At 48.5% G+C, this 25,379-nt stretch overlaps 1 protein-coding gene across 2 annotated transcripts in view; it reads right to left on the bottom strand.

Annotated features, from left to right (window-relative positions):
- LOC140428383 (V-set and immunoglobulin domain-containing protein 1-like) overlaps window positions 1–23,441 on the bottom strand; it is a 36,615-nt gene extending 13,174 nt beyond the window's left edge. For both annotated transcript variants that reach the window (XM_072514796.1, XM_072514788.1), the window contains exons 1-5: window positions 23,099–23,441; window positions 17,377–17,721; window positions 8,104–8,254; window positions 3,974–4,017; window positions 2,275–2,327 (exon numbers count right to left, since the gene is read on the bottom strand). In XM_072514796.1, coding sequence (XP_072370897.1) covers window positions 2,275–2,327; window positions 3,974–4,017; window positions 8,104–8,254; window positions 17,377–17,721; window positions 23,099–23,363 — 858 coding nt within the window. In that variant the 5' untranslated portion in view covers window positions 23,364–23,441. The remainder of the gene's footprint in view (window positions 1–2,274; window positions 2,328–3,973; window positions 4,018–8,103; window positions 8,255–17,376; window positions 17,722–23,098) is intronic.
- Between the last annotated feature and the right edge of the window lie 1,938 nt (window positions 23,442–25,379).

Here is a 25,379-nt window from a genome sequence, read left to right as displayed (position 1 = left end):
CCCCCGGCGCGGGGGGTGGGGGGGGTGGGGGGGAGATTCCAAACAACAATCACGCCGGAGAGAATCACATTTTTCACTTCACTCCAGAGTTTGGGTCCACGGTGACTTTCTCACGGACGGAGAGGCTCAAAAAATCACCCCTCAAAAAATCACAACTCAAAAGATGACAGCTCAAGTTTCAGGTTGGAAACCCACAGAAACTCTGTCCCCAACTTTAACCTGGTCACATAGAAGGTGCTAGAAACTTTTCAAAAAATGTCTGAAAATATAAATAAGCAGTGATGATGCAAGTCAGTGTTTGAGAGAGAGAGAGAGAGAGAGAGAGGAAGAAAGAGAAATAAAGAGCTTGCGACAGAATGAAGGAGAGAGGGTGGTGGCACGCGTGAGGGAGAGAGCAGTGATGCAAGAGTGTGTGTGTGTGAGAGGGTTTGTGAGGGTTTGTGTGTGTGAGGGTGTGTGAGGGTGTATGCGTGTGAGTGTGTGTGAGGGTGTGTGTGTGTGTGAGGCGGTGTGTGTGTGTGTGGGATAGAGGGTGTGTGTGTGAGAGTTGGTGTGTGTGTGAGATAGAGGGTGTGTGTGTGTGGGATAGAGGGTGTATGTGTGAGACGGTGTGTGTGTGAGATAGAGTGTGTGTGTGGGATAGAGGGTGTGTGTGTGAGATAGAGGGTGTGTGTGAGAGACGGTGTGTGTGTGAGATAGAGGGTGTGTGTGTGAGATAGAGGGTGTGTGTGTGAGATAGAGGGTGTGTGTGAGTGTGTGTGTGTGTGAGATAGAGGGTGTGTGTGTGAGATAGAGGGTGTGTGTGTGAGATAGAGGGTGTGTGTGTGGGATAGAGGGTGTGTGTGTGGGATAGAGGGTGTGTGTGTGAGATAGAGGGTGTGTGTGTGAGATAGAGGGTGTGTGTGAGTGTGTGTGTGTGTGAGATAGAGGGTGTGTGTGTGAGATAGAGGGTGTGTGTGTGAGATAGAGGGTGTGTGTGTGAGATAGAGGGTGTGTGTGTGAGATAGAGGGTGTGTGTGTGAGATAGAGGGTGTGTGTGAGTGTGTGTGTGTGTGAGATAGAGGGTGTGTGTGTGGGATAGAGGGTGTGTGTGTGAGATAGAGGGTGTGTGTGTGGGATAGAGGGTGTGTGTGTGAGATAGAGGGTGTGTGTGTGAGATAGAGGGTGTGTGTGTGGGATAGAGGGTGTGTGTGTGAGATAGAGGGTGTGTGTGTGTAGGGATTGGATTGGATTTGTTTATTGTCACGTGGACCGAGGAACAGTGAAAAGTATTTTTCTGCGAGCAGCACAAACAGATCATTTAGTACAAGAAACAAAAATACATAATAGGGCAACACAAGGCCCACAATGTGAATACATAGACACCGGCATCGAGTGAAGCATACAGCAGTATTAATCAGATCAGTACATAAGAGGGTCGTTAGGCGTCTGATAACAGTGGAGAAGAAGCTGTTTGTGTTCTCAGACTTTTGTATCTTCTGCCCGATGCCCGATGTGTGTGTGTGTGTGTATGACAGAGAGAAAGTGTGTATGGATTTGGATTTTGTTTATTGTCACGTGTACTGAGGCAGGGTGAAAAGTATTTTTCTGCGAGCAGCTCAGCAGATCATTAAGTACATGAAAATAAAATAAAAGAAAATACGTATTGGGCAACACAAGGTACGCAATGTAACGACATAAACACCGGCATTGGGTGAAGCATACAGGGATGTAGTGTTAATCAGGTCAGTGTGTGCGTGCGCATGCACGTGTGCATGTGCGTGTGTTTGGAGTGGGAAGTTGTGAAACTTCCTCCCCAGGTTTAAACTAACCTTCTGAGTTATTGTTAACTCCAGATTTCTGCAGTTTATTAGTGTGCGGCTGTTTGAGGGTGCATGAGGGTGTATGAGAGGGTTGTGCATGAGGGTGTGTGCGATGTAGTGGGAAGTTATGAAACTGCCTCCCCAGATTTGAACTAACCTTCTGAGTTACTGTTAATTCCAGTTTTCTGCAGTTTATCAGTAAATTGGTTCACAGAACCCATGGATTTGAAAAATATGCCACCACCAACTTTAAAAATAATTGAAAACACGTTGTGCAGACAGACAGGTGGAGCGGGGAAATCAGAGCAGGTTGTCTATCACTCTCCTGTCTGGAACAGAAGGATTGATTTGTAAACTTACAGTAACATTCAAACTCCTCCTTTTTAATTGATGTGGTGCCTATTTTGGGAAACGGCAGCAAATCGAAAATGCAGCAAAGAACAGCAGCTAAGCCCCATTTCCATTTCCTTACCAAAGGAGCAGAAGGAGCTTCTTCAACCTCTTGATTGCTGCTCCGTGTTTTATCTGAAAGAAAAGACAAAGATGTTTCTTCAGAATAAATCCATGTAAAGGTCGAGCTCTGGAAACTTGGAATGACAGCAAATGAAAATTCCGGAGCGACTTGGGCAGTTTTCCCGGGAGACATGAGGCCTCCTCTCCATTATAAAGTTCATCAGAGAAATCAGCAACTCACAGAACAGGAGGAGGCCATTCGGCCCATTGAACCTGTGCTGGTTCTTTAAAGGGCCATTGTGCCCAATCCCACATTCCTGCTTTTCATCCGGAATCCTGTAAATTTCTGAGACATACACAGAAACATGGAAAATAGAAGCAGGAGGAGGCCATTCGGCCCTTCGAGCCTGCTCCCCCATTCATTATGATCATGGCTGATCATCAAGTTCAATACCCTGATCCCACCTTCCCCCCATATCCCTGGATTCCTTTAGCCCCAAGAGCAAAATCTAATTCCTTCTTTAAATTACACAATGTTTTGACCTCAACTATGTTAGCCGGTTAGCTGCTGTTGTATAAAGAGTCAAAAGTTCTGCTCCTTTTCCACAAACACCTTTAATTTACTTCAACAGACTCTGCTCAAAACTCTAACATCACATCACCTGACACAAAGGCCACCTGAAGCCTCTTTACATATCAGTGTCAATTATTGGATACTTAACATAAGACAACTAATAGGAATGTCTCTTAACCCATTACTTAACAAACGACTTTCTGTGGTAGCGAATTCCACAGATTCACCACTCTCTGGGTGAAGAAATTTCTCCTCACCTCAGTCCTAAAAGGTTTACTCCTTATCCTCAAACTATGACCCCTAGTTCTGGACTCCCCCACCATCGGGAACATTCTTTCTGAATCTACCCTGTCTAATCCTGTTAGAATTTTGTAAGTTTCTATGAGATTCCCTCTCACTCTTCTAAACTCCAATGAATATAATCCTAACCCACTTAGTCTCTCCTCATAGGACAGTCCCACCATCCAGGATACAGCCTGGTAAACCTTCGCTGCTCTCCCTCCATAGCAAGTACCTGCCCAACTCTCTTTTAAGATGATTTCTGGAATCAGCTTCCTCCACATTTTCAGGGCGAGCGTTTCAGATCCCGACAATTCTCTGAGTGAAAAACATTTCTCTCCATCTCCCCTCTCGATCTTTACCCAACGATTTTAAATCTCTGATCTCTAGTTGTTAACCCACTCGCCAGAGCAAATAGTTTTTCTCTCTCGATTCAATCAAAAACTCTCATATCAAACTAATCGGTCAACTCTTAACCATCTCTATTGCCAGGAATTGCTCTGAGAACTGACAATGTGATCACTCTACAAGGAGATTCCAGACGCTGGTGAAATATAGGAGGCCGTTCCGTGGACTTTCTATGTCTGAAAGTTTATCTTTTTGGGGTCACTCTCTGTAACATTGCCACCCTGAGGGTATGTCTCACACTCTGCAGCTACAGGGCTGGGGACAGCCTCCAACCATCTTCATTCTGTCCGATGTAGCTTTACAGTATTTAATAGTAAACTTTGCAAATCAGACAAATAAATTGGTCAAATTATTAGCATGTTAATTACATCCCAAAACTAACAGCATCAAAGGGGTATCTGGGATCGAGAGTAATTCCCGGTGAGCGTTGCAACAATGGTTGAATTAGTTTACTCACCGTCCACTGTTGCATACACAGGGTTCTGGTCTTCATCAGGGATCCTAAAGAAATGCCACACATTAGCTTCATTGCAGCGTTACTGCAGAACAACAGGTCACATTCTTGGCGGAGACGGATTTTAGGTTTTCCAACATGCGCCTTTGATTCCAGTTTTTAAGGACAATGACACGGATGAGCCGGATATCCGGAATCATTTCCTAAATAAGCAGAATTGGCTCCACAATGTGACCCAAATCAGAAGGCATGCTGGGAAGTTTGATCAAGCTCATGCATCTTATTCTAATTTCAGACTTTGGAAGTGAAAGAGTTGTTTGAGAAACTTCTCATTTTGCAATGATTTCACATCCGGGACAAGAAGCAGCCGTAACATCAGAGAAATGAACGATTAACCTTTGGTCTCCCGGAGGGAGCGAAGACCCTTGTTTCCAATTTCCACGCCTGGATAAGTTTAGAAACATCTTGGGTGGGATTCTCCGAGCCTCCACGCTTAAATCGCGATTGGCGCGGGGGCGAAGAACGCCCGCGATCGGGTCTGACGCCGAGACGTGATTCTCCGCCGGCTGGAGAATCGGCACCCGTAGCGCGCGCAGTCGCTGCGGCGCCGGCCGGGGCCGTTGAAAGAGGCCCCACGGCGATTCTCTGCGGTCGAGCGGCCGAGTTCCGTCGACATGGTTCCCGTATGGTTTCACCCGGCGGGCGCTCGGTGTCGCGGCTGCAGTAGCCGTCCTGTTTGTGGGGGGGGGGGGGTTGTGGGGGATCAGACTCCGGGGGGGCATTTCTTCTTCAGCGCCGGGCCACTAAAGGGCTCCGCCATGTTGTGCAGGGGCCGGCGTGAATACGGCAGCCGCGCGCGTGCTGCCGCCGTATGCATGCGCGGATCCGCAGTCGGATGTGCTGGGGCCCGTATCGGAAGCCGGAGCTGCGTTAAGCACTCCAGCGCCGTGCTGGGCCCCTGTGGGGTGCAGAATCGCTGGGCCAAGAGGCCCATTGACGCCAGCGTGAAACACTCTGGTGTTTACTCCGGCGGCAACACTTTGCCGCGATTTGGGGGAATCCCTGCCCTTGTGTCTTAATATCAATAAACCGATCATTTAGAAAATATTTCAGCCCTGATTGATTTATTTTGCCTCCCGTATCCCAGAGAGTGAGAGAGAAAGTCCAGAGCGAGGAGCAGTGGACACAGGGAGTTTGAGATGGGGACAAGGTGACAGCACCTGTCTCAGTCTCTTCCCTTTCTCCTGGGAGCTCAGGATTGGTGACGTTAATCTTTATATCACCGAATCACACAGATTCTGCAGAAGAGGCCCTTCGGCCCATCGAGTCTGCACCGATGCATGACAAACACCTGACCCGCCGACCTAATCCCATTGACCAGCACTTGGTCCATAACCTTGAATATTATGACGGCTAAGTGCTCATCCAGGTACGTTTTAAAGGATGTGAGGCAACCCGCCTCTACCACCCTCCCAGGCCGTGCGTTCCAGACCCTCACCACCCTCCCAGGCAGTGCGTTCCAGACCCTCACCACCCTCCCAGGCAGTGCGTTCCAGACCCTCACCACCCTCCCAGGCAGCGCGTTCCAGACCGTCACCACCCTCCCACGCAGTGCGTTCCAGACCCTCACCCCCCTCCCAGGCAGTGCGCTCCAGACCCTCACCACCCTCCCAGGCAGCGCGTTCCAGACCCTCACCATCCTCCCAGGTAGTGGGTTTCAGACCCTCACCGCCGAATCTCCGGTGCCAGAGATTTTCCTCTAATCCCCTCGAAACTGCCTGCCCCTCACCTTGAACTTGTGTCCCCTTGTAACCGACCTTTCATCTCAGGGGTACAGCTGCTCCCTATCCACCCAGTCCATGCCCCTCATAATCTTGTCCACCTCGATCAGGTCACCCCTCAGTCTTCTCTGCTCCAGAGTAAACAACCCAAATCCATTCAACCTTTCTCCATAACTTCAACGTTCCATCCCAGGCAACATCCTGGTGAATCTCCTCTGCACCCCCTCCAGTGCGATCACACCCTTCCTATAATGTGGTTACCAGGGGCAAATTTCTCCAGAAACGGCGCAATGTCCGCTGACTGGCGCCCAAAACGGCACAAATCAGACGGGCATCGCGCCGCCCCAAAGGTGCGGAATGCTCCGCATCTTTGGGGGCCGAGCCCCAACATTGAGGGGCTAGGCCGGCGCCGGAGGAATTTCCGCCCCGCCAGCTGGCGGAAAAGGCCTTTGGTGCCCCGCCAGCTGGCGCGGAATGCCATCTCCGGGCGGCGCATGCGCGGGAGCGTCAGCGGCCGCTGACAGCATTCCCGCGCATGCGCAGTGGAGTGAGTCACTTCCGCTTCCGCCATGGTGGAGACCCTGGCGGAGGCGGAAGGGAAAGAGTGCCCCCACGGCACAGGCCGCCCTGCGGATCGGTGGGCGCCGATCGCGAGCCAAGCCACCGTGGGGGCACCCCTGGGGCCAGATCGCCCAGCGCCCCCCCCAGGACCCCGGAGCCCGCCCGCGCCACCTTGTCCCGCCGGTAAGGTAGGTGAATTAATTTACGCGGTGGGACAGGCATTTTAGCGGCGGGACTTCAGCCCATCCGGGCCGGAAAATCGAACGGGGGGTCCCGCCAACCGTCGCGTCGCGATTCCCGCCCCCGCCGAATCTCCGGTGCCAGAGACTTCGGCAACCAGCGGGGGCGGGATTCACGCCAGCCCCCGGCGATTCTCCGACCCGGCGGGGGGTCGGAGAATTTCGCCCCAGAACTGCACACAGTGCTCCAGCTGTGGCCTCACCAAAGTTCTATAAAACTCCAACATGACCTCCCTGCTTTTGTAATCGATGCCCCGATTGATAAAGGCAAGTGTCCCATCTGCCTTTTTCACCCCCCTATTAACCTCCCAACTCAATAAACACAAAGCATGTCACACTTTGAGAAAGGGCTGGAAACAGTGCGGACTTCTCCTGGGAAATCTGATCCATCTCATTTCTATCAAAGCAATGCAAACTGTGCAGATGTCCATGGTCACACCACCCAAACCAGACTGGTCAGGATTCCCCTGGGCTCCCAGTGAATCCACAATGAATACTGGGATTTTCCGCTATCTGGGCCATGCACTCACTGCTGTCTCGTTACAACCTGGAAATGTCAACACCCATTTTGCAAAATATTCCCTGGAACATTTTAATGTTTTGAATGTTAGTTACGAAACACCGAGAGTGTCTGTCGTTCACTGACAGTGAAAGTTATCTCAGTTTTTGAAGACATGCTCAAGAGCTCTCCACTCCAAGCTGATTAAGCTGTCAGGCGTTAGTGAGGAAACAGGAGAGATTCACTGGGATTGGGTCTGGTGTCAGCAAAACAAATACAAAGAAAGACGGGAGACATTTTTTATCATTAGCAGAACCCAGATTGCAGAGCAATATGATCAAAGGTCTTCAAAATTCTTTAAACTTGGGATAGAAGAGATGGAAGCAGACTTTTACAGGGAGGGTGAAGATTGAGGAGCTCTGGATACAAGCTTATGGAAGAGACTAGAATAGGGCAGATAAATATCTTGACACAGAGTCGGGAGGATGTGGGATTCACCCAGACTAGTGGGTGAGGCAGAAATAATGTCATCATTTGAGATTAGATTGGAGAGGGAGGTGATGAAAAAGACAGCTGAAGAGATATTGGAATATGGTGTGAATATGATTAGAACTATTTCCTTGTGGGGAGGATAAAGGCCGACATGGGCTGTTTGGACAGAGAGCATGAACACTTGTTTGTTCTAACCACCATGAGGGACTGTGCAGCCAGCGAGACACGGGCACTGAACCAGCACACAGGGCGAGGGGGGCAATTATCCAGCACTAATGTCCGAAGGGCGAGGTTTAGTGCTTCAACTGTGAAAACCATCCTGGCTCTCAGCAGCAGCAGTTAGGTGCCTGTTGGTCAATACTGGGGTGGTTGTGATGCCAGGACAGTTGGAGATGACTGGCACCAGTCAAGCACTGGCACATGTGTTGGTCTCAACAGTAGCAGCTCACACACTTGAACGATAGGCTGCAAGGGGAATGTGGCTCCTCACTAAAAGCAGCAAGTTATAAAATAATCACCCTGTGCAGTAACAGTATCAGACACAAGATGATTCATATTTACCCTTGTGTGGAGTTCTTTGCAGAGTGCAACCTCTTTTTTACAAGATAACGTGTGAGCAGAGCGAAGCAGAACAAGACAACAAAGGCCAGGATTATACCCGTGCTTAAAACAATCGCATCTGCTGTCCCGGGATTCTGGTCGGATGATTGTTCTGTAAAGTATCAGAATGTTACACACACGGCAGCTTCAGTATATTCAGCTTCAGATATTAGTTCAGCCTCAATCAGAATATTACAGCCAGTTCTGGGTATCGCACATTCGGAAGGATGTGAAGGTATCGGAGAGAGAGCAGCAAAGATTCAAGACAATGGATCCAGGGATGAGGGACTTCAGTTCCGGGGATATATTGGAGAAGTTGGACCATTCTCCTTGGAGAGAAGAAGGATCAGAGGAGATTTGATAGAGATGTTCAAAATCACTGGAGTTCTGACCAGAGCAGACTGGGAGAAACTGTTCCCCTTTCTGAAAAGATTAAGACAGAGGGCAAAAAAATAATTTGCAAAAAAGGCAAATGCAAAATGAAGAAAAAACTTCTTCCACACAGCGAGTGGTTAGGATCTGGAATGTTCTGTCTGAGAGTGTGGTGGAGACAGATTCACACAGCGAGTGGTTAGGATCTGGAATGTTCTGTCTGAGAGTGTGGTGGAGACAGATTCACACAGCGAGTGGTTAGGATCTGGAATGTTCTGTCTGAGAGTGTGGTGGAGGTAGATTCACGCAGCGAGTGGTTAGGATCCGGAATTTTCTGTCTGAGAGTGTGGTGGAGACAGATTCACACAGCGAGTGGTTAGGATCCGGAATGTTCTGTCTGAGAGTGCGGTGGAGGTAGATTCACACAACGAGTGGTTAGGATCCGGAATGTACTGTCTGTGAGTGTGGTGGAGACAGATTCACACAGGGAGTGGTTAGGATCAGGAATGTACTGTCTGAGAGTGCGGTGGAGGTAGATTCACACAACGAGTGGTTAGGATCCGGAATGTACTGTCTGTGAGTGTGGTGGAGACAGATTCACACAGCGAGTGGTTAGGATCAGGAATGTACTGTCTGCGAGTGCGGTGGAGATAGATTCACACAACGAGTGGTTAGGATCCGGAATGTACTGTCTGAGAGTGTGGTGGAGACAGATTCACACAGCGAGTGGTTAGGATCCGGAATGTTCTGTCTGTGAGTGTGGTGGAGACAGATTCACACAACGAGTGGTTAGGATCTGGAATGTACTGTCTGAGAGTGTGGTGGAGACAGATTCACACAGCGAGTGGTGAGGATCTGGAATGTACTGTCTGAGAGTGTGGTGGAGGCAGATTCACACAGCGAGTGGTTAGGATCTGGAATGTTCTGTCTGAGAGTGTGGTGGAGACAGATTCACACAGCGAGTGGTTAGGATCTGGAATTATTTCTCTGAGAGTGTGCTGGAGACAGATTCACACAGCGAGTGGCGAGGGACAGACAGAGTCAGGTATAGAGAAGGTGCCAAGGAGTGTCGACCAAGTTGGAGGGAAGTACCAGGGACAGTCTGTTAACCACCCATGGTGGGGACTTCAAACCTGTTCAACCACCAAAACCACCTGCTTCTGAACTAAACCCTCAGATTCTGTCTCAGTTAGAGACTGGGGGACAATGCATGTTGGCCATGTTACAGAAACACGCAAAACTGTTGTGATCCACGGAATGCCAAGGAGAGTGTGGGCGGAGAAGTCTCCGGCCGTGTTGGAGGATGAATCGGTGCCGGCCGAACCAGATTTTTCCAAACTGCTGAGCTGAGCAGAATCCTTTTCAATCTCTCCCCCAGAAGAAGGGGATTCTCTCTCAAATCTCAGCTTGAACCCCCTTCAGGTACACAGAGCAGTTAGTGAGTACTCAAAACCTGAATACAGAGCTGGGGAGGGGGATCTTTCCGGTTCCTCTTCCATTAAAAGTACCAGGCCTCTCAAAGGCCTCAGGAAAATGCTGCTCTAATATTCTGTGTAACTGAGACAAGTTGTTGGTGAGTCTGCTGAAGCTGACCACATATCAGAAACTCAGCAGGTTTGAAGTGCATCTTCCGTGGGTAACGCTCAGCTCAACACAAGTTGTAACCTGTCCCCAGAGGGTATCCCACAGCCTGAGAATCCGGCCTGAATGGCCCAGCTTGAGGGTCCAAACCAACCGATGGTTCAACACCTCGCATTCTGAAGAGTTCACTGCCTACAAAGACCTCAACCTCAGCAGCAAAGATCCTCAAATATCTCACACCCAGTTTAATGCCCATCATTTTGATCCTTTCCCTTCCCCCCTGTGCGTCTGTCTTGTGTGCATGTGGGTGGCGGGTGGGACGGTGTTTGGGGAATAGTTAAACAAGTAGATCAGTGTTACATTATTTCCATAATTTGTTCATATTTTACTCTCTTTATAAATAAACAGTTCTAATGTTTTACTTTCAAATCTTGTGCATGTAACTCATTGGAGAAGTCAAGGGTCAAAGATCTCAGGAAAATACACAAATTACTGGTTAATTCACTTATGTAGGGACTCTGGGATCTGTGTGGCTGGAACTGAGCGTGCGCTGACCAGGGTGTCGTAACAAAATGTATCGTCGTCCCTTCACTGTCGCTGGGTCACAATCCTGGAACTCCCTCCCTAACAGCAGTACCTACACCACATGGAGTGCAGCGGTTCAAGAAGGCAGCTCACCACCACCTTCTCCAGGGCAGTTAGGGATGGCATCTTGCCAATAAAGTATGAATATAAAACAAAACAGCTCGAGGCACCACATTGGCAAAAACCCGAGTAAACAAAGGAGTCAAAGAATTTAAGTTCTGGACGATAAGTTCAAGAAGATTCTATCTGTGAGTAAAACCACATGAGAATCATGGAAACTGTACTTACTGGTTACAGTCAGCTGTGATCCATTCCCACTGATATCTCCCCACACGGAGCAGTAATAGACGGCAGTGTCACTGGGCTGCACGTTGCTGATTGTCAGGATGAAGGTTTTATTGGACGTGTCTCGGGAAGGATGGAAACGCTCAGTGAAACCTGGACTCCATCGTGTGTTGTTCTTTATATCATGTGTTAAAACCCTCTCCATATCTTTCCCTGGCAGCTCCCGGTTCCAGTGAACATCGGTGTGTGTCACTGCGGCGTTCCGCATGGTGCACTGTAACCGTGCAGTCTGACCCTCTGGGACACGTTCCAGACTCGGAGACTGGATAAGGACTGGAGCATTCGCACCTTTAAGGGAAAAATATCAACAAGTTAAACACCAGTCTGAAGGTTCCAAAGTGTTTAAAGGGAATGTTCGGTGTTAAAAAGCGAGAACCAGATTCTAAGACTGAAACGATGGGCTGATTCATTCAAATAAAGCAAAATATATTTGTGTGAGTAAATTAAAAATCAGTTACTTGTTTGTTTAGGATTGAATCTTGTCAAAAAGAGACACATTGTTGAAGTTTTTCATTTTGTACTCATCAAGAAAAACACAGGAATGTTTAATTTCAAAGATTCATAATTTATTCTACAGGGGAAATGGTGCCAATGGGCGGCACTGTAGCACAGTGGTTGGCACTGTTGCTTCACTGCTCTCGGGTCCCAGGTTCGATTCCCGGCTTGGGTCACTGTCTGTCGGAGCCTGCACATTCTCCCCGTGTCTGCGTGGATTTCCTCCGGGCGCTCCGGTTTCCTCCCACAAGTCCCGAAAGACGTGTTGTTAGGTAATTTGAACATTCTGAATTCTCCCTCTGTGTACCCGAACAGGCGCCGGAATGTGGCGACGAGGGGCTTTTTACAGTAACTTCATTAGTGTTAATGTAAGCCTATTTGTGACAATAACGATTATTAAACAGAAAGTCAAATCTGATTGGCTGAAAGTTTGCCATGAGAATTACCCTGAATTAGAGGCTCCCAAAGCTCCTGTTGAATTGAAAGAAAGGAGCACGGCTTGAACATATTCCTTTTGTTTGCAGACAGCCGGTCTCTGTCTCGCTTTGAGCAAGTGTAAATGAGTCACACATCAGCTCATGGTTAAAAGTATCTGAGTTAAATGTCAATTAGTTGAAACATATTGTTACAACACCCTGGGCCAGTGCGCGGTCAATTCCAGCCCCACTTGACCCGAAGTCACAACATGGTTGATGTTAACTTTTATTTTACAATACCCGAGGTCTTCAGCTGCCCAATAATTACAGACACCAGGTTTGTAAATGTAAAGATAATTAACTTCTTATTAAAAATAACTATAATTAAATAAGCAACAAATACAACTGGTTAACTATTATGGAATATCTATGTAATATCTAGCACCCCACCCTTGTGTTCCTTACTTCTGCTCAAATTAAATGTCATGGACAAAAAAAAATAGAGACCAAATAATAGAAATAGGAACTGAGGGAACAACAGGAATGCCGCTGGGAATGTGAAGAGGAATAGCAACATCAGTGAGCAGAGTGATGTGCGTCTGGATGGACGGTAGCTCCTGATTACACCTCCCAGTCTCAGGCTCTCCCAACACACTGTCCCCACTCATGGAGCCACACATCTCCCAATCCCTCCTCTCACATTCCAGCTCCTCTGCTTCTCTGCTCTGTGCTCCGGTGCACCAGAAATGTTGCCGGAAAATCCCTAATCCCCTCCCCATCCTGCTCACTGCTTCCCTCGGAATGATCACTTTCCCTGACAGTGAATCCTCATAATCATTCTGCTGCTGTGTACAGTCAGCCTCCCCCCACCCCCAACTCACCCCCAACCTCACCCCTCATGCACCCACCCCTCCCAACCTCACCCCCAAACTGAGTGTATCCCATTCTCCAATCACGGCCCCACGGCTGCCTCAGCTGTACGGCGCGGGGGGGCGGGGGGGGGGGCATCGCTGGGCGCCCCAGATCCAGGGGGTAATAGATCGCACACATGTTCACTTGCACACACCGGGGTACCACGGAGTTCCCTTCACCAACAAAAAGGGATTCCACTCTCTGAACCTCCAACTTGTGAGCGACCACCACATGGAGATCGTGCTCGTGTGTGCACACTTCCCCAGGAGTGTGCACGACAGCTGCATCCTGGGGCAGTCAAACATCCCCGACATCTTTGAGGGACACCCCAGGGTGAAGGGGTACCTGCTGAGGACCTTTGCTGTTTGGAGGACAGTGTTAATAAGTTTGCAGATGACATAAAGGTTGGTGGAATTGTGGATAGCGATGAGGACTGTCAGAGGATACGGCAGGATATAGATCGTTTGGAGACTTGCGCAGAGAGATGGCAGATTGACTATAATCCGGCTAAATGTGAGGTTATGCATTTTGGAAGGTCTAAAATATTTGGGAAATGTACAGTAAATGCCAGAACCCTTGAGAATATTGACAGGCAGAGGGATCTGGGTATACAGGTACACAGGTCAGTGGAAGTGGCAAAACAGGTGGAGAAGGTTGTCAAGAAGACATACGGAATGCTTGCCTTCATCGGTCCGGCAATTGAGCATAAAAATTGGCACGTCATGCTCTAGTTGTATAGAACCTTAGTTAGGCCACTTGGAATACAGTGTTTAATTCTGGTCACCACACTACCAGAAGGATGTGGAGGGTTTGGAGATGGTATAGCAGAGGTTTACCAGGATGTTGCCTGGTATGGAGGGCATTAACTATGAGGAGAGGTTGGAGAAACATGGTTTGTTCTCACTAGAGCGGCGGAGGTTGAGGGACATCCTGATAAAAGTCTCCAAAATTATGAGGGGCATGGACAGCGTAGACAGGCAAAAACTTTGTCCCAGGGTGGGAGAGTCAATTACTGGGGGACACAAGTTTAAGGTGCAAGGGGCAAAGTTTAGAGGCGATGTGCAAGGGACGTTTTATTACACAGAGGGTAGCGGGTGCCTGGAACTCGCTGTCGGAGGAGATGGTGAACGCAGCTTCGAAAGTGACGTTTATGGGGCACCTTGACAAATCCATAAATAGGATGGGAATAGAGGGATAAGTACCCCAGAAGTATAGAAGGTTTTCAGTTAGGTGGGCAATATGGACGGCGCAGGCTTGGAGCTGAAGGAGCCAGTCCTGTGCTGTACTTTTCTTTGTTCTTAAAGCTGCCATTCAGGAGTAGTCAATGTGAGGTCATCGTTGAATTTAACCATTTATTTGTTTTAAGAGAGATGGCCAATGGGATATAGTTTCTGTTTTGGAAGGTCACTGGAGTGTAGATAATTGGTGAATGATGGTGTTTAGTCCTCGCTGGGCAGGTCATGGGATATCACATTGGGATGTTTGAATTAAGGTTTGTTTTACCATAAAAGATGCCTATTGGTCAGACTCACCACTCCTGGGGTGAAATATCCTTTCCTCACAGTTTTATGAATTGTAAATTGTTTGGGGTTTCCTGTCCGGGATCCTAACAAAAGTTGGGGTCTCGTCCGGGACCGTCACAGCTCCCCACCATCATTCATGACTGGATGTGAAAAGACAGCTGTGCTTAGATCTGTCCGTCTGTCCACTCCTCCCACACAATCCATGCTCATTTCACACACACATTCTCAGCAACGGAGCCATTTCTTTGTCTCCACAATCAAACCATCCATTCGACTGACTCTTGCTGCTTGCAATTGGGAGCCACCTCCTGCCCACTCCCAGCTCCTGATCCGGCAATCAGTCCTCACTCTCACCCACAACACTGGCACTCCACTGATCAACATCATAACTGATATCTGTGTGAATGTGATGGCCACTGTCTATCCCTCCTCAGAATCTTTCACCGCTCCACTCTGTTTAACACCACTGAGCACAGGTTCCTGTTTAAAAGTCTCGGATCCACATTCCAGCCCCTGGCACTGCTCTCTCACGGTCCCACTCCTGCTGCTCACATCATCCACATTATATCAGCACCAAAGGATTTCTCCTCCAGTGTCTGAATGATCGCCTCTGCTGTGTCCCCAGGGCACCATCCCTGGCTCCCTCCTCATCCTCATTTCACCCTCAGAAACCTGGTCAACATTCCCATCTACACCATCACTCAGATCAGTCTCTCCACCTCCTCCATTGATCCCAATGTTCTTTCCACTCTCTCCAAATGTCTGTCCAACATACGGACTCGGCTCAAAGTTTCTCTGCAGCTCAGTAAACAGCCACACGGCACTAACCTCCCCAGACACCCCCTCAGGATAAAGCCAGAGATGTGGAACTTTGGGGAATTGCTGAAGCTGAGCTCAGCTTCTTCCCCACAGTGAACCCATCAGTAAGATCACTTTACATCACCTCCTAGCTCTTCATCATCACAAACTCATCTCCAATTCACTCATCTGGAAGAGGTTATTGCTGTGGGTAATTGGAATGAAATTCTACTTACTGGTTACATTCAGCCGGCTTCCATTCCCATAGACGCTTCCCCACATTGAGCAGTAATTAGGTCCAGTGGTTAGGATCTGGAATGTACTGTCTGAGAGTGTGGTGGAGACAGATTCACACAGCGAGTGGTTAGGATCTGGAATGTTCTGTCTGAGAGAGTGGTGGAGGCAGATTCACACAGCGAGTGGTTAGGATCTGGAATATACTGTCTGAGAGTGTGGTGGAGACAGATTCACTCAGCGAGTGGTTAGCATCTGGAATGTTCTGTCTGTGAGTGTGGTGGAGACAGATTCACTCAGCGAGTGGTTAGGATGTGGAATGTACTGTCTGAGAGTGTGGTGGAGACAGATTCACACAGCGAGTGGTTAGGATCTGGAATGTACTGTCTGAGAGTGTGGTGGAGACAGATTCACACAGCGAGTGGTTAGGATCTAGAATGTTCTGCCTGAGAGTGTGGTGGAGACAGATTCACACAGCGAGTGGTTAGGATCTGGAATTATTTGTCTCAGAGTGTGATGTAGACAGGTTCACATGGCGAGTGGTGAGGGACAGACAGAGTCAGGTATAGAGAAGGTGTCAAGGAGTGTCGACCAAGTTGGAGGGAAGTACCAGGGACAGTCTGTTAACCACCCATGGTGGGGACTTCAAACCTGTTCAACCACCAAAACCACCTCCTTCTCAACTAAACCCTCAGATTCTGTCTCAGTTAGAGACTGGGGGACAATGCATGTTGGCCATGTTACAGAAACACGTAAAACTGTTGTGGCCCACGGAATGCCAAGGAGAGTGTGGGCGGAGAAGTCTCCGGCCGTGTTGGAGGACGAATTGGTGCCGGCCAACCCAGATTTTTCCAAACTGCAGAGCTGAGCAGAATCCTTTTGAATCTCTCCCCCAGAAGAGGGGGATTCTCTCTCAAATTTCAGTTTGAACCCCCTTCAGGAACACAGAGCAGTTAGTGAGTACTCAAAACCTGAATACAGAGCTGGGGAGGTGGACCTTTCCGGTTCCTCTTCCATTAAAAGTACCAGACCTCTCAAAGGCCTCAGGAAAATGCTGCTCTAATATTCTGTGTAACTGAGACAAGTTGTTGGTGAGTCTGCTGAAGCTGACCACATATCAGAAACTCAGCAGGTTTGAAGTGCATCTTCCGTGGGTAATGCTCAGCTCAACACAAGTTGAAGCCTGTCCCCAGAGGGGATCCTACGGCCTGAGAATCCGGCCTGAATGGCCCAGTTTGAGGTTCCAAACCCTCCGATGGTTCAACACCTCGTATTCTGAAGAGATCACGGCCTACAAGGACCTCAAACTCAGCAGCAAATATCCTCAAATATCTCACACCCATTTTAATCCCCATCATTTTGATCCTTTCCCTTCTCCCCTGTGTGTCTGTCTTGTGTGCATGTGGGTGGCGGGTGGGACGGTGTTTGGGGAATAGTTAGACTAGTAGATCAGTGTTACATTATTTCCATTATCTGTTCATCTTTTACTCCTTTTATAAATAAACAGTTCGAATGTTTTAATTTCAAATCTGGTGCCTGTAACTCATTGGAGAAGTCAAGGGTCAAAGATCTGAGGAAAATACACAAATTACTGGTTAATTCACTTATGTTGGGACTCTGGGATCTGTGGGGCTGGAACTGACCGTGCGCTGGCCCAGGGTGTCGTAACAAAATGTATCGCCGTCCCTTCACTGTCGCTGGGTCACAATCCTGGAACTCCCTCCCTAACAGCAGTACCTACACCACATGGAGTGCAGCGGTTCAAGAAGGCAGCTCACCACCACCTTCTCCAGGGCAGTTAGGGATGGCATCTTGTCAATAAAGTATGAATATAAAACAAAACAGCTCGAGGCACCACATTGGCAAAAACCCGAGTAAACAAAGGAGTCAAAGAATTAAGGTTCTCGAAGATAAGTTCAAGAAGATTCTATCTGTGAGTAAAACCACATGAGACTCATGGAAACTGTACTTACTGGTTACATTCAGCTGTGATCCATTCCCACTGATATCTCCCCACACGGAGCAGTAATAGACGGCAGTGTCACTGGGCTGCATGTTGCTGATTGTCAGGATGAAGGTTTTATTGGACGTGTCTCGGGAAGGATAGAAACGCTCAGTGAAACCTGGACTCCATCGTGTGTTGTTCTTTATATCATGTGTTAAAACCCTCTCCGTATCTTTCCCTGGCAGCTCCCGGTACCAGTGAACATCGGTGTGTGTCACTGCGGCGTTCCGCATGGTGCACTGTAACCGTGCAGTCTGACCCTCTGGGACACGTTCCAGACTCGGAGACTGGATAAGGACTGGAGCATTCGCACCTTTAAGGGAAAAATATCAACAAGTTAAACACCAGTCTGAAGGTTCCAAAGTGTTTAAAGGGAATGTTCGGTGTTAAAAAGCGAGAACCAGATTCTAAGACTGAAACGATGGGCTGATTCATTCAAATAAAGCAAAATATATTTGTGTGAGTAAATTAAAAATCAGTTGCTTGGTTGTTGAGGATTGAATCTTGTCAAAAAGAGACACATTGTTGAACGTTTTCATTTTGTCCTCATCGAGAAAAACACAGGAATGTTAAATTTCAAAGATCACAATTTATTCTACAGGGGAAATGGTGCCAATGGGCGGCACTGTAGCGCAGTGGTTGGCACTGTTGCTTCACTGCTCTCGGGTCCCAGGTTCGATTCCCGGTTTGGGTCACTGTCTGTCGGAGTCTGCTCATTCTCCCCGTGTCTGCGTGGATTTCCTCCGGGCGCTCCGGTTTCCTCCCACAAGTCTCGAAAGACGAGTTGTTAGGTAATTTGAACATTCTGAATTCTCCCTCTGTGTACCCGAACAGGCGCCGGAATGTGGCGACTAGGGGCTTTTTACAGTAACTTCATGACAGTGTTAATGTAAGCCTATTTGTGACAATAAAGATTATTAAAAAAGAAAGTCAACTCTGATTGACTGAAACGTTGCCATGGAGAATTACCTCGAATTAGAGGCTCCCAAAGCTCCTGTTGAATTGAAAGAAAGGAGCACGGCTTGAACATATTCCTTTTGTTTGCAGACAGCCGGTATCTGTCTCGCTTTGAGCAAGTCACACATCAGCTCATGTTTAAAAGTATCTGAGTTAAATGTCAATTAGTTGAAACATATTGTTACAACACCCTGGGCCAGTGCGCGGTCAATTCCAGCCCCACTTGACCCGGAGTCTCAACATGGTTGATGTTAACTTTTATTTTACAATACCCGAGGTCTTCAGCTGCCCAATAATTACAGTCACCAGGTTTGTACGTTTAAACATAATTAACTTCTTATTAAAAATAACTAATTAAACAAGCAACAAATACAACTGGTTAACTATTATGGAATATCTATGTAATATCTAGCACCCCCACCCTTGTGTTCCTCACTTCTGCTCAAATTAAAGGTCATGGACAAAAAGAGATAGAGACCAAATAATAGAAATAGGAACTGAGGGAACAACAGGAATGCCGCTGGGAATGTGAAGAGGAATAGCAACGTCAGTGAGCAGAGTGATGTGCGTCTGGATGGACGGCAGCTCCTGATTACACCTCCCAGTCTCAGGCTCTCCCCACACCCTGTCCCCACTCATGGAGCCACACATCTCTCAATCCCTCCTCTCACATTCCAGCTCCTCTGCTTCTCTGCTCTGTGCTCCGGTGCTGCAGAAATGTTGCCGGAAAATCCCTAATCCCCTCCCCATCCTGCTCACTGCTTCCCTCGGAATGATCACTTTCCCTGACAGTGAATCCTCACAATCATTCTGCTGCTGTGTACAGTCAACCTCCCCCCCACCCGCACCTCACCCCTCCACCCTCACGTCACCCCCCACCCCCACCTCACCCCCCCAGCCGAGTGCATCCTGTTCTCCAATCACGGCCCCATTGCTGCCTCAGCTGTACGGGGCGGGGGGGGGGGGGCATCACTGGGATGCCCCAGATCCAGGGGGGAATAGATCGCACACATGTTCACTTGCACACACCGGGGTACCACGGTGTTCCCTTCACCAACAAAAAGGGATTCCACTCTCTGAACCTCCAACTTGTGAGCGACCACCACATGGAGATCGTGCTCGTGTGTGCACACTTCCCCGGGAGTGTGCACGACAGCTGCATCCTGGGGCAGTCAGACATCCCCGACATGCTCTGTCAGGGAGGTGGTGGCATAGTGGTATTGCCCACTGGACAAGTAATCCAGTAGACCCAGGGTAATGCTCTGGGGACCTGGGTTCGAATCCCACCATGGTAGGTGGGGAAATTAGAATTTAAGGGTAGCACGGTAGCATTGTGGATAGCACAATTGTTTCACAGCTCCACGGTCCCAGGTTCGATTCCGGCTTGGGTAACTGTCTGTGCGGAGTCTGCACATCCTCCCCGTGTGTGCGTGGGTTTCCTCCGGGTGCTCCGGTTTCCTCCCACAGTCCAAAGATGTGCAGGTTAGGTGGATTGGCCATGATAAATTGCCCTTAGTGTCCAGAATTGCACATAGTGTTGGGTGTGGTTGCTGGGTTATGGCGATAGGGTGGAGGTGTGGACCTTGGGTAGGTTGCTCTTTCCAAGAGCCGGTGCAGACTCGATGGGCCGAATGGCCTCCTTCTGCACTGTAAATTCTATGAATCTATGACATCTTCGAGGGACACCCCAGGGTGAAGGGGTACCTGCTGAGGACCTTTGCTGTTTGGTGGACAGTGTTAATAAGTTTGCAGATGACATGAAGGTTGGTGGAATTGTGGATAGCGATGAGGACTGTCAGAGGATACGGCAGGATATAGATCGTTTGGAGACTTGCGCAGAGAGATGGCAGATTGACTATAATCCGGCTAAATGTGAGGTTATGCTTTTTGGAAGGTCTAAAATCTTTGGGAAATATACAGTAAATGCCAGAACCCTTGAGAATATTGACAGGCAGAGGGATCTGGGTGTACAGGTACACAGGTCAGTGGAAGTGTCAAAACAGGTGGAGAATGTTATCCAGAAGACATACGGAATGCTTGCCTTCGTCGGTCCGGCAATTGAGCATAAAAATTGGCAAGTCATGCTCTAGTTGTATAGAACCTTAGTTAGGCTACTTGGAATACAATGTTTAATTCTGGTCGCCACACTACCAAAAGGATGTGGAGGGTTTGGATAGGGTTTAGCAGAGGTTTACCAGCATGTTGCCTGGTATGGAGGGCATTAACTATGAGGAGAGGTTGGAGAAACATGGTTTGTTCTCACTAGAGCGGCGGAGGCTGAGGGGCATCCTGATAAAAGTCTCCAAAATTATGAGGGGCATGGACAGAGTAGACAGGCAAAAGCTTTGTCCCAGGATGGGAGAGTCAATTACTGAGGGACACAGGTTTAAGATGCAAGGGGCAAAGTTTAGAGGACATGGGCAAGGGAAGTTTTATTACACAGAGGTAGCGGGTGCCTGGAACTCGCTGTCGGAGGAGATGGTGAACTCAGCTACGAAAGTGACGTTTGTGGGGCACCTTGACAAATCCATAAATAGGATGGGAATAGAGGGATAAGTACCCCGGAAGTATAGAAGGTTTTCAGTTAGATGGGCAATATGGACGGCGCAGGCTTGGAGCTGAAGGAGCCGGTCCTGTGCTGTACTTTTCTTTGTTCTTAAAGCTGCGATTCAGGAGTCATCAATGTGAGGTCATCGTTGAATTTAACCATTTATTTGTTTACAGAGAGATGGCTAATGGAACTAGTTTCTGTTTTGGAAGGTCACTGGAGTGTAGATAATTGGTGAGTGATGGTGTTTAGTCTTCGCTGGGCAGGTCATGGGACATCACATTGGGATACAGATTATGTTATTAATGAGAGGAGCCAGGTCTGCCAGTGGTTTTCACAGGTTTGTCAGAGGATTTGAGTCTGACAAGACAGAAGGATTTTCAGGTTGTTCTTGAAAGGGCCTCTCTCGCCAAAGGTCTGCACAGAGAACATGGAGTAACCCTGATTGTCAACTTTATTTATGATTTTGAACTGTAGCGGTTTGATTATTTGGAATATATATATTGGTAGGAGTAGAGCACGAGGAAAGTTTTTTTCCTTTTATTTATGAACTGTTTCACTGATAAATGTAAAGTTATTTCTTTGCTGTCAATGTGGTTAAAGGGGCCGGGTTAGCTCAATGGGCCAGACAGCTAGCTTGTGATGCAGAACGAGGCCAGCAGCGTGGGTTCAATTCCCGTACAGTCTGCGGTTATTCATTAAGGCCCCGCCTTCTCAACCTGGTCTCTCGCCTGAGGTGTGGTGACCCTCAGGTTAAATCACCACCAGTCAGCTCTCCCCCTCAAAGGAAAAGCAGCCTGTGGTCATCTGGGACTATGGTAACTTTACAATTACTCACTGATGCACGATCAATGACCACTAAAGCGAGGTTGTAGTCCAACTGAAGGCTTTAATAAGCGAGATGTTTCCCCCAGCAGCTCAGGTACAGAGTGAAGGCTGCTGGGGCGGCACGGGCTCTTATACCCCGCCTAGCAGGGCGGAGCTACCATACAGCTCGACCAATAGGAAACATACAATATCTACCAATGGTGTTCCAGCATTACCAGGTACCGTAATACCGCTACACAGACTACCACACTTACAATGTGGTTAATTTTGTGTTTAAATTAAAGTTTGCTTTACTATAAAAGATGCCTATTGGTCAGACTCACCACTCCTGGGGTGAAATATCCTTTCCTCACAGTTTTATGAATTGTAAATTGTTTGGGGTTTCCTGTCCGGGATCCTAACAAAAGTTGGGGTCTGGTCTGGGACCGTCACAGCTCCCCACCATCATTCATGACAGGATGTGAAAAGACAGCTGTGCTTAGATCTGACTGTCTGTCCACTCCTCCCCACACAATCCATGCTCATTTCACACACACATTCTCAGCAACGGAGCCATTTCTTTGTCTCCACAATCAAACCATCCATTCGACTGACTCTTGCTGTTTGCAATTGGGAGCCACCTCCTGCCCACTCCCAGCTCCTGATCCTGCAATCAGTCTTCACTCTCACCCACAACACTGGCACTCCACTGATCAACATCATAACTGATATCTGTGTGAATGTGATGGGCACTGTCTATCCCTCCTCAGAATCTTTCACCTCTCCACTCTGTTTAACATCACTGAGCACAGGTTCCTGTTTAAAAGTCTCGGTGAATCCACATTCCAGCCCCTCGCACTGCTCTCTCACGGTCCCACTCCTGCTGCTCACATCATCCACATTATATGAGCACCAAAGGATTTCTCCTCCAGTGTCTGAATGATCGCCTCTGCTGTGTCCCCAGGGCACCATCCCTGGCTCCCTCCTCATCCTCATTTCACCCTCAGAAACCTGGTCAACATTCCCAACTTCACCATCACTCAGATCAGTCTCTCCACCTCCTCCATTGATCCCAATGTTCTTTCCACACTCTCCAAATGTCTGTCCAACATTCGGACTCGGCTCAGACAAAGTTTCTCTGCAGCTCAGTAAACAGCCACACGGCACTAACCTCCCCAGACACCCCCTCAGGATAAAGCCAGAGATGTGGAACTTTGGGGAATTGCTGAAGCTGAGCTCAGCTTCTTCCCCACAGTGAACCCATCAGTAAGATCACTTTACATCACCTCCTAGCTCTTCATCATCACAAACTCATCTCCAATTCACTCATCTGGAAGAGGCTATTGCTGTGGGTAATTGGAATGAAAACTCTACTCACTGGTTACATTCAGCCGGCTTCCACTCCCATCGATCCTGCTCCACACTGAGCAGTAATAGACGGCAGTGTCACTGGGCTGCACGTTGCTGATTGTCAGGATGTATCTGTTGGAGTCGATGTGTCTGGAAGGCAGGAAACGCTCAGAGAAACCTGGAGACCGGTATATGTAATTATATGCATAATGTGTTAAAATGCTCTCCCACTGTTTCCCTGGCCGCTCCCGGTACCAATAAACCACGTTGTCTCTCACTGCGGCGTTCCGCATGGTGCACTGTAACCGTGCAGTCTGATCCTCTGGGACACGTTCCAGACTCGGAGACTGGATGAGGACTGGATCAGTCGCACCTTTAAGAGAAAAACAAAATCAGTGAGTTAAATCCTGAGCTGAAAGTTTCCTGAGAGTATTTAAAGGGACAGTCCAGGCAGTAGAAGTTCTGTGTTAAAGAGAGGAAACAGCTTCTGAGACTGATCTAGTTGTGTTAGTTTGTTAATGATTTCTATCCTGGGGGTTACTCTGTGCTGATCTCAGCAGTACAGATGTGTTGATATAATTGTGAAATGCAATATTGTTCTCACACTGTGGAACAGCTCTCTCAAACACACTGACCTCTCCCAGTTAGTGTCTAAATGAATTCCTGGCATGTGGGTGTCGCTGGCTAGGCCAGCTTTTATTACCCATCCCTAATTGCCCTGAAGGAGGCGGTGGTGAGCTGCCTTCTTGAACTGCTGCAGTCCATGGAGATTGGAGTTATCTTTACTGAACCAATAGTGGGAGACTGTTTCTCACAATAGGAAGCAGGTTTGGGAATTAGAATGGGAAGTGTCTGCAACATTCGAAGGGGCAGTCAGACATTTAAAGGGACAGGACCGCCCCACGGATCAACAGAGCCACAGCCTATTGGGTTTGTGAAAACTGAGGCCTCTCCCCAGGTTAGGGTCCGGAGGGTCAGATTGGGAGAATGGTGTCTCTATCCCTCCATTCCTCAGGTACAGGATCTTTACCAGCTGCTACTGCCATCTTCAACACGGAGGGCATGGGAGTGGGGGTAACTGAGAGAGACTGGATATAAACCTGAGGGAGCCAAACCCTGTCCCTCCAACTGACATTTTTAATATTGGTAAAGGGCACGGAGCCAGTGGTGGTCCCAGGAGAGGCAAATTGTGGGAAATACAGCTCAGGTAGTGAGTGAACCAGTGGATCGCTCTGGAAGGTGTTGGGTGGTACAGTGGTTAGCACTGCTGCTTCACAGCTCCAGGGACACGGGATCAATTCTGGCCTCAGGTGGCTGTCAGTAAGGAGTTTGTACATTGTCCCCGTGTCTGCGTGGGTTTCCTCTGGGAGCTCCGAGTTACTCCCACAGTCCAGAGATGTGCAGGTTAGGTGGCTTGGCCATGTGCGGGGATACCGGGATAGGACAGGGATAGGGTGGGGGAGTGAGCCTGGCTGCAGTGCTCTGTCATTGCAGACTCCGATGGGCCGAATGGCCTCCTTCTGCACTGTAGGGATTCTATGATCCCTCTCCCATCCCAACCGGGGAGAGTTTGGTGACGGGAGGGAGCAGAGAATCCAGCAGGAGAGGAAAAGCCGGAAACCCCCGGGTATAAAAAAGTTTGTAATTCCCCTGAAGGCGAATTATTCGTGGCTCAGTTATCCTGCTGCCTGGTGGTGTGATTGCAATTTGCAACCATTTGCATCTCATGAATATTCAATTTAACAGCAGCTCGTCAATATCCCATCAGACCTTCCTATCGTGCATCACACCAGCGGGAAATCATGTCGGACTCGAACCCGATTGAAAAAGAGAAGCATGAACGAGATGGACCTCAGTCATCGTGTTTTCAGGATCCTTAAGTGGGAGGGGGAGCAGCCCCAAGTCGTGGTCCATATAGGTACAACGACAGAGGTAGGAAAAGGGATAGGGATGTAAGGCAGGAATTCAGGGAGCTAGGGTGGAAACTTAGATCTAGGACAAACAAAGTTATTATCTCTGGGTTGTTACCCGTGCCAAGTGCTAGCGAGACGAGGAATACGGAGAGAGAGGAGTTGAACACGTGGCTACAGGGTTGGTGCAGGAGGGAGGGTTTCAGATTTCTGGATAATTGGGGCTCATTCTGGGGTCGGTGCGACCTCTACAAACGGGATGGTCTACACCTGGACCAGAGGGGTACCAATCTCCTGGGGGGGAAATTTGCTAATGCTCTTCGGGAGGGTTTAAACTAGTTCAGCTGGGGCTTGAGAACCTGAATTGTAGCTCCAGTATACAGGAGGTTGAGAGTAGTG

This window comes from Scyliorhinus torazame, chromosome 1 (assembly GCF_047496885.1).
Source record: "Scyliorhinus torazame isolate Kashiwa2021f chromosome 1, sScyTor2.1, whole genome shotgun sequence".
Lineage (NCBI taxonomy): Eukaryota > Metazoa > Chordata > Chondrichthyes > Carcharhiniformes > Scyliorhinidae > Scyliorhinus > Scyliorhinus torazame.
Note: the sequence above shows the minus strand (reverse complement) of the source record. Positions and strands in the feature narration are given on the sequence as shown.